The sequence below is a fragment of the Athene noctua genome, unplaced genomic scaffold (assembly GCF_965140245.1).
Source record: "Athene noctua unplaced genomic scaffold, bAthNoc1.hap1.1 HAP1_HAP1_scaffold_34, whole genome shotgun sequence".
Lineage (NCBI taxonomy): Eukaryota > Metazoa > Chordata > Aves > Strigiformes > Strigidae > Athene > Athene noctua.
Window position 1 is genome coordinate 1,761,972 of NW_027437537.1, and position 9,465 is coordinate 1,771,436.

At 57.2% G+C, this 9,465-nt stretch overlaps 1 protein-coding gene across 1 annotated transcript; it reads right to left on the reverse strand.

Annotated features, from left to right (window-relative positions):
- Positions 1 to 1,484: 1,484 nt before the first annotated feature.
- Positions 1,485 to 2,444, reverse strand: LOC141974181 (olfactory receptor 14J1-like). The gene has a single exon (XM_074933519.1). It carries the CDS (start codon positions 2,442 to 2,444, stop codon positions 1,485 to 1,487), a length of 960 nt encoding a protein of 319 aa, XP_074789620.1.
- Between the last annotated feature and the right edge of the window lie 7,021 nt (positions 2,445 to 9,465).

Genomic DNA, 9,465 nt, shown 5'->3' on the forward strand with positions numbered 1-9,465 from the left:
GGGAGGCACCATCCCATGAGATACTCACACCCCAACAGGACGTGGTGCTGGAAATCTGCTCCAGCTGGCCCTGCTTGGGCAGGCGGTTGGACTAGACTGTCTCCAGCAATCCCGTCCAGCCTCACCCTCGTCTGGGATTCTGCCACGCCCGGCAGCATTTCTGAGGACTTTTCTGCAGTTTCCCCACACCTGCTTGACTTCTGTCACCCACAGGACAGTGTCCCCTCTTGGGAGGTGAAATCCTGAGGACAGGGTTGACCAACGTCAGCAAAAGCCACTGACAGCAGCGTCCCCTGTGCCCAGCTCTACTTTACAGCCTTTCATTTGGGTCAGAAGGGACTTGTGGACGTGCCTAGTACCACCGTCTGCTCTGGGCAGGTTCAGTTTCACAGCCAGATGCAGCTGGCCTGTGTTTTCTCCAGCTGAGCTGGAGATCACTAGCACGGAGATTTTATTTCCCCACAAGCTCACTGGACATTTCAGTGGGTCCCATCCCGACCACTGGGAGCTGCTCTGGCACCAGAGGGACTGCTGGGCCCTGCCCTGCCCTCCCCGCCGCCCCTGGAGCCTCTTGGCTCCTGGAGCTCTCACAGGGAGCAGGGAAGGGCCCTGTCTGGCTGCGGGTGGGTGGAATCCTGAGGGCCTGGCAGCGGTGCTTGGGGGCACTGGGGAGCATTTCCAAAGGCACCAGGGGCAGCTCCAGCTCCATCAGCTGTACCTTACTAATGGTGACATGAATCACTCTCCAGCCTCCCTTCCCTATGCCTGCTGGGTCTCTTTGTCCTCTCGCAGGGTTGCAGAGTCCTGGTTCACCTGCAGAAACCGGGACTGAACACTTTACTGTTGGGTGACTCGACCTCAGAGAATCTCACGCTCTGTGGGGCTCCATTCCCTGCCCACCCCAGACACACTGACCCTGGAGATCCCCCCCACGCTCCAGCCAGCCCCAGGTGCCCCTCCTGAAGGACATCACCTGCCACCTCCCACGTGGGACCGGCCTGAGTACGTTCCTCAGTGCCCACTCACCATCTTCACTGTCACAAGGCGCTGGCACAGGAGCCTCAAGTCCGGCTGACAGCCTCAATGTGTCACAAGGTGACTGGGAGCTCTCTGCGCCAGGAGCCGTGGAGAATCACAATAAAAAATCTCTTTTCAGAATGTAATTCCTCAGATCTGTTCTTGACATCCACACTGGAAGAAGAGCTCAGCCTTCAAGTGCCCTACTGGGGAGATCTCATTTTATTACAGAGATGCTGTGAGAGAGTTAGAAACAAATTTACGTGGATTCAAAGTGAAATAGAAGTGATTAATGCCTCAGCAGAATGGGGATGAATGAAAATGTTTGTGTAGGAACATTATCCTTGTCAAGGTTAATGATAATGATGTGGTTGATGTGATGATGGTAAAAACATAAGCAGTAGTAGTACTGCTAATAACACAGGAAAGAATAAACCCCTCAGCCCTGCTCTGGGATCCACTGGAATTCATTTGTGGAGAGAGATGGGCTGCTTGTCACTGCTGCAAAATGTCCATGAAAACACCTTCCTCAAGGCATCCCTGAGCTCCTGGTTCCTCATGCTGTAAATTAAGGGGTTCACAGCTGGAGGCAGAACCGAGTACAGAAATGACACCACCAGGTCCAGGGCTGGGGAGGAGAGGGAACGGGGCTTCAGATGGGCAAATATGACAGTGCTGAGAAACAGGGAGACCACGGCCAGGTGAGGGAGGCACGTGGAAAAGGCTTTGTGCCGTCCCTGCTCAGAGGGGATCCTCAGCACGGCCCTGAAGATCTGCACATAAGACACCACAATGAAAACAAAACACCCAAAAGCCAAACAGACACCAACCACGATAAGCCCAACTTCCCTGAGGTAGGAGTGTGAGCAGGAGAGCTTGAGGATCTGGGGGATTTCACAGAAGAACTGGCCCAGGGTGTTGCCTTTGCAGAGTGGCAGTGAAAATGTGCTGGCTGTGTGCAGCAGAGCATAGAGAAACCCAGAGCCCCAGGCAGCTGCTGCCATGTGGGCACAAGCTCTGCTGCCCAGGAGGGTCCCGTAGTGCAGGGGGTTGCAGATGGCAACGTAGCGGTCGTAGGCCATGATGGTGAGGAGAGAAAACTCTGCTCCAAAAAAGAAGACAAAGAAAAATAGCTGGGCAGCACATCCGAGGTAGGAGATGTGCCTGTTGTGCCAGAGGGAGTTGGCCATGGCTTTGGGGAGAGTGGTGGAGAGGGAGCCCAGGTCGAGGAGGGAGAGGTTGAGGAGGAAGAAGTACATGGGGGTGTGCAGGCGGTGGTCACAGGCGATGGCGGTGATGATGAGGCCGTTGCCCAGGAGGGCAGCCAGGGAGATGCCCAGGAAGAGCCAGAAGTGCAGGAGCTGCAGCTCCCGTCTGTCTGCGAATGCCAGGAGGAGGAACCCGGTGACGGAGCTGCCGTTGGACATCTGCTACCTCTGGACATGGGGACTGACCAAGGGGGAAACAACAGTGTTATTTACAGTGTGGTTAACAAGTTAGAGCAGACTTTTCTGAGCAAAACCAAAGCCCTTTCCCAACACCCCTGTCCCCACTGCACACCCACACATCTCATTTTTCCTTTTGTCGGGGAACTTCTGTCAGCTCCGTGCCTGGATCTCTAGCTGGTACTCTGTGCCGTGGGGAGCGGGGCCTCTGCCTGCTGGCTGCCCAGGAGCCAGCCCTGCTATGCAGCAGTGGAGTTGTGGGGATGGGGGGTAGGAGCCAGAGCTGGGGTCTGACTTTCTCAGATGCAATCCTTTGTAATGCAGAAGGGATGTCAGCACCTGCACTCCCAGGGCTAAGGAACGAGTTTGAGAGGTCTGGGTGTTTTAGATCTCCCCCATCTGACCTGGGGAGTGTTCTTGGAGGTGAGAAACGCCCAGCATTTCTGCTGCACCCAGGGAGATCAGAGCAAGTCCTGTGAGGGAAGGAGCACAGCCTGCGGCTTAGCGCAGAGTGCGGGCAGCTGCTCTGTCCCACCAGCTTGTTCGGAGCTGCCCTGGGCTTGTCTTTGATGACAGGGAGGGCAATGACATTCTTACGTGACCCTGGAACACAACCAGACACTGCTGAGAGCAGAGGGATCCGCTGCAGAGCACTCAGCCCCAGGACAGCGTTACCCTTCCGCCGCTGTGCTGCCTCCTCCCAGACACCAACATTGCCGGGCGGCTGCTCCCAGCCCCGGAGCTCTGCAGAGGGCACTGGGCACGGGGCTGCAGAGCTGCACCCCGGCTCTGCTGCAGCTCAGGCTGAGAGGAGGAGGGTCCTGCCTTGGACCCCACTGCCCTGAGAGCAGAGGCTTCGCTGGTGGGAGAGGAGGAGGCAGGGGGCTTGCTCAGAGGAAGGGCTCTGCGCTGGAGGGGATGAGATGGAGATTTCTGAACTCTCCCTCCCACGTTTCTGTCTGCATTTCCTCTCATTGCCGGGCCGTAGCCCCGCTCTCTGCAGTTTTTCCCCCTGGAAGGTGCTTCCCTGTGCCAGGTCTTTCCCTGTCAGCACGGACAGACCCCGTCCCAAGCTCTGTGCACTCACCTTGGCGCTAGAGAAACCTGCCTGTTAGCAGGGCACTGCCTGGGCGCATATTCCTGTTCCCAGGTCGAAAAGGGCAGGTCAGAGCAACCCTGATGGGTGATGCTGGTGCTGTCCAGAGGCGGGGGAGTGGCTGAAGGCACTTTAGGAAGCTGCTGTCAGAGATGCTGCTCACTCGGGGCTTCAGCTCCGGTGTCTCAGTGCCTTCTGCAAGCGCGAGAACTCCTTTTCCATTTCTCTCCCCAAATTCTGCAAAAGCAGGAGATTGTAAACCCAGCCATAAGCAAGCTCCTTCTCTTGGTAGTAATCCCTGCCTTGGGCTTCCTCTTGAAATGCTGCCTCTGCCCGTGTCCTGGGGGTGATGTGGGGCTGGGAGCAGCCCTGCCCCACGCAGCAGCCTCTCTCTCCACAGCAGCAGGACCCTGCCCTGCCGGGGGTCTCTCCTGCCCCCCACAGCTGCTCCCCCCGGCGCCGCGGGCAGCTCCCCGGGCAGGCTGAGTGCTGACCCTGGCCGGCGGCAGAGTCCCTGCCCCAGCACGCAGCCCCGGGGGTGCAGGGACCCTGCTCGGAAGGACAGCCCTGGGCACCCGCGGCTGCACCCGCGGCTGCACCCCCCCGCAGCCGTCCCCGGGAGAAGGCAGAGCCGTGGCCTGTCCCTCTGGCAGCGCAGCAGGGAAGCCCTGCTCGGGAGCACGGCCTCCTCCTCTGGACAGGAGGGACATTCCTGGGGCTGTGCCGGCTGCACCACATCCCTCCGCCACCTGCAGCTGCCCTGCCCCGCACCCACAGACCGACGGTGTCACGGGCTGGCAAGGTTTCTCCTCCTCTGAGCTCTCAGCACCCTCCCAGGGCCGTCTGCCTCTGCCCTCGCTGTGCCCGGCTCCTGTGCCCTCGGTGCCTGCAGGCAGTGCCCTCGGCCCTGCTGCCCTTTGCAGAGGAGCTGCTCCTGGGCAGAGCTGGCTCTCTGCAGCGCTGACCACTTGCCCTCAGCTCCCTCCGGCCCAGGAGCCCGGCCCAGCTCCGCAGCACAGGACCAGCCCCAGGCATTTTAAGGACCCCGCGGGTGGGTTTGGTGCCGAGCCCAGGGACCTCAGGCAGTGGCAGAACAAGGCGGGTGCCTGTCAGAAAGTGAAACTCTGATGCCAACTCCCCAGGCCATGGCAGTGTTAATGTGTCCCCGTGAGGACCATTACTGACAAAGCCTCCCCAGGGCTGCTTAGAGCTGAGAGCGCCAGGCAGAGCTGACAGGTAAACAAAGGCCATGGCAAGGTGGAACAGATTCTGAGTGACCCTCCATGTCTTACATTAAACACAAGGGCCAAGACCTGACCCCAGCCCCTGGGAGGGGGAATCCCGTCCCTGCCCCATTGCTCAGGGCCCTTCCTGGGGCAGTGTCATGTGGGGACGGGCAATGCCAAGGGCAGGACCATGGTCCAGCACCTCCCAGGCTCTCGGCTGGGGAAGGGGAGGCCACGAGACCCAGTGCTGGGAGGGGAAGGGGCTTCCTCATGGCCACCAGTGGCAGAGACACCAGCCAGAGCCAAGGGCAGAGAGAGCTCAGCTCTGCTGGGGCACTGTCAGAGTTTCCTCATCCCTCTCTTGTCCCCACCCCAAGGTGTCCCACCGTGTCCCACACCTGCACCTCTTTCTCTGCAGGCTGGAGATGTCCACCCGGCTGCCACACCTTGCTCTCACCTCAGCATCTCCCTTCCTTTCCTGAGATCTCCCCGTCCTCCCTGCCTGCTCCGTGAAACACAAAGCCTGGGGCTGCTCCAGTCTCCCTCGGGGTGACCTGTTCCACCACAGCCCTGCCCTTCCAGGGACATTGCTCTGTGCCCGCTCTGGGCCTCCCCACCTGCACTCTGTGGCATTAGTTCTTGCTCCTGCTGTATCTCCCTACAAAGAGAACTCCCCCATCTCTGAACTCACCCCTCGCTCCCTCTCAGGCTACTTCTAGAGTGTCTGAAGCCTCCACACCGCTGGGCAAACGGTGTCCAGCTCCCTCAGCCACCCCACACAGGGCACATGTAGAACATCCCCAGCCCCACCCTGGCAGACCTTCTGGGCCTGATGGACAGTGCCCTGTAGAAGAAGTCATCTCTCAGGTTTCAGAAGGGGCAGAGCACATCTAGGGGCAATGAATGCACTCAGGGACACACGTACCTTCACCCTTCCCCTCTCTGAACTTCCTTGCCGATTTGCTTCATCAACCAACAGAGAAACAAATGTTCTTCCTCGCTGGAATCCCCTCTGCTCACAGCAGTGTGCGTGCTAGTTTGGGCACCTTCTGCATGTGCTGAGTGTTTCCCACTGGCGGCCGCACGCAAAGATCAGCACCGGGCTGTGTGCCGCCCGCTTCTCTCTGCAAGATGCCCAGACTGGAAGGTCTGTCCTGGGGAGGCAGCTGTACCTTAGCTGGGGGTATTTCTGTCATCGGCAGCACTCATTTCATTCTTGTCACAGACAGAGCTCTGTGGCCCCAGTGGGGTGGGCCACCTCTTCCGTGATTTCAGTGGAGCTCTCCTGCAGTGGCACCGTGACATTCATGGTGTTTGCTTCCATAACCTTCTTCTTCGGGCCAGCCTGCCCTTCCTGTTCACACGGGCACCCTGTCTGTGCGTCAGAGCTGCCGGCCTGGGGCAGCTCTGCCATCAGCGTGGGCAGACAGGAGGTCTTGTCCGGCTGCTCATCTCCCCTCACCAGTGTCACTGTCCCCGTGACACCCTCATCCTTGTCTGTGCGATGCCCAGAACAGCCCTCCTGACGCAGTCTGACAAACCCCTTTTCCTACACCATCCTCAGCCCACTGCTCGATACCCTCATCTACAGCCTGTGGGCCAGAGATGTTGTGGGGGACAAGGAGGGCACTCAGAAAAGTTCTCCGGAAAGCTCTGAGCTGCACAGAGACCCCATCAGAGCTGTGGGCCTGCCAAAGAAATCCTCTCTGGTTCCCTTGTGAACAGGCCCAGAGGACCAGGGCAAGTGTGTGCTGTTTTGTGGGCATGCCTCTGGAAGTTTGTGATAGTTAGAAGGCTTTGGGTGTGGGAAAGGGCAGAGCGGTGGTGGTGGAGCTGGCTGGCATTATTGTGAGACCTCCTCTCTCAATCATCTCAGAAAAGCCAGAGCAAGCAGGGAAGTTCCATGGTACTCAGCAAAGGCAAGGACCAAGCCTCACCTGAGAAGGGCAAGAAAGGAGTTTGGGAGAGTTGCAGGCGGGCCACCTTCACCTCAGCCCCGGGGAAGGTGCTGGGGAAAGGCCTCCTGCAGGACTCGGACAAGAGAGATGTCAGATTTGGGGAGGGAAGAGGGGTTTGACCAACAGAGATGAAAGATTTTGAACCCCAGGTATGAGGGCAGTTGGGACCTGAACAGCCCGGGACTGACCCTCAGGGGAGGAAGGGCCTGGGCATGAAGAGGGATTCCATAGGAGTCAGTGGTGCACGGTCACCGTGAGCAAGGACAACAGCCTACAGGGCTGCGTTAGAGGGAGCGTGGCAAAGCAAACCCGGGCGTTATCATCGCCCTTGACTCAGCGCTGGGGAGGCCACCTCTAGACTGGTGTGGATTCCCAGGGCTGAGGGTCAGGGCTTGGACTTTCTGCTGCAGCAAACAAACCAAGGGTTTGGCAGCACTACAGCCCCCTGCACGGGGCCTTTGCCTGCCTGCAATCACAGCCTCCAATTATCTGCTCTAACGAGTCCCTGCAGAGGCTTTGTCAGTGCTGGCCCTCAGTGGGGCCAGTCAGGGCTTCAGGGTACTCTGGGATTGCTTCTGACTGGGACTTGCTGAGTAGTTTGCTCAGTCTCCTCTCACTCCCTGAGGATCATGGACATGGGGCCAAACGCACCACGGGGCTCATTAAAATACAGAACGCCCTCATGAGTCACTTCTCTTGCTGTCATTTTCTTCAAGCCTTCAAGACTTGTACAGCTAATTGAATTAATTCCAGAGTGTAGCTGAGAATGACGATTTCAAAGTGCACCTAATAAAAATCAATCTGTACTTTAAAGAGCACATTGTTTTACTTTACATTGAGAGAAGAGGCGATAGCAGCACTCTCTGATTGGTATTGGTGCAGAGCATCTCCTCAGGAGGTCTCCTGGACAGTCCCTTGGGGTCCAACACCGTACGGACAACCTGTGTCCTCACCTCCCGGCTCAGCATTGCTCTCCTCAGCCGCCTGGCACTCGCATCATCTCTCCTTACATCAGATTTCTCCTCTGATCTCTGCAGCGGGAGGTTACAGCTCCTTTGCACAATCTCCCACCTGCTCTCCTTAGAGAACCGGCTGCACACGGGCGCAGAAGGATTTCTGCTTTTCTCAAGCAAGGAAACGTCAAAAATAATCAAGTTTCATATCTAACAAACCACATCCCTCTCCCAGAAGGACAAGCTGTCTCCAGTGAGGCTGCCTTTCTACAAGGGTAATCTCAGGAGAAAGAGTTGAGGTTGGCAGATAGGAAAAGGTAGATATAAACCTAATGAAAGAGTTAGCGAAGGAGACAATCAGTCTCCTGAAAGACAGGCAAGCTTTTAACCACCTGAAGTTCAAAGCAGCAGCTCGCAAGCTGAGAGGAATCTGAATGAACCAAAAGGAAGGGCATGAGAACACTAAAGGGGAATGGAAAGGGCCTTTTTCTAGAGAGTTTGCATCTGAAAAGGTGACTTCAGAAAGGGTCATTCTATCGGAACAGGTGAAAAGACATAAAAGATTAAAGACATTAGATACCCCAGATAACAGTGGCAATGAAGTTTGTGGTGGTTTGACCTTGGCTAAATGCCAGGTACCCCCCAAGTCGCTCTGTCCCTTCCCCCCTTCGCCTTTCTTCCTCAACAGGGCAAAGAGGGGATAGAAAATAGGACAGGGGAAAAACACCCCAAAACACCCTTATGGGTAAAACAAAAGCAGTTTTAATAGAAGCAAAGCGAAGCAAAGGTCAGTGTGCGGAAGCAAAAAAAGGACCCAGATTTATTCTGTCCTTGCCACGGAGAGGCGCTGTGGGGCCGTCTCAGGAAGCGGGGCTCCCATACGCGGAGTGGTTGCCTCGGAGGAACAAGGGTGACCCCCCCTTCCCCCTTCCTCCCAGCTTTATACTGAGCAGACGTCACAGGGTCTGGAATGTCCCTTGGGTCAGCTGGGGTCAGCTGTCCTGGCTGTGTCCCCTCCCGAGATCTCGCCCACCCCGTCCCAGCGCAGCCCTGGTGCTGTGTAAGCACCACGCAGCAGTAGCCACCACACCAGGGTGCTGCCAACACCCTGCAGCTCCAGCAGAAACCACAGCACCGGGGGGCTTGTTTTGCTCAGCAGGGATACCAATTTAACTCAGACACCAGAGGGAAAAGAGCAGGCGTATTGTACTCAAAAGAACCACAGAAGGTAACAGAAGAAGACAGAAACCATACAGTAAGGAAAGACAGAACAGCGCGCGTAAACAAATAGGAAGGTACAGGGTAACGCATCAAACCATCCCTGCCTGAGAGAGAGAGAACGGTGATTCAGAAAGATCCATCCCCACTCACAGACGTTGCCATCCCCCATTCCCGCAGTCCCTGGCAGCCCCGGTTACACCGAGGGTTTGTTGAGCCTTTCCCTGCCAGGGGGAAATCCTACGCGGTGCCTCCACCCGTAGCTGAGGCCTCCAGAGTCGCTGGGAGCGGGTCCGGCCTTGCAGAGCCCAGAATCAGCAAGGCAGAAGAGCTGGCACCTTTGTTTGAAGCGGAAATATCTGCTTCCGTTCCCACGTTAGATTCTCCCAGAGCCGGGCCAGGGCTCAGGGGAGAAGCTCAGGGAGTTTCCCAGCTCATCGAATTGATTTATGGGCAAGGTCTCACGCCAGGTCACAGGGCCAGACAGCTGTCTCTGTGACCCTGTTACCTGGCCTGCACACAAGGGAAGATCAGGAGAGAGATAGGTATATA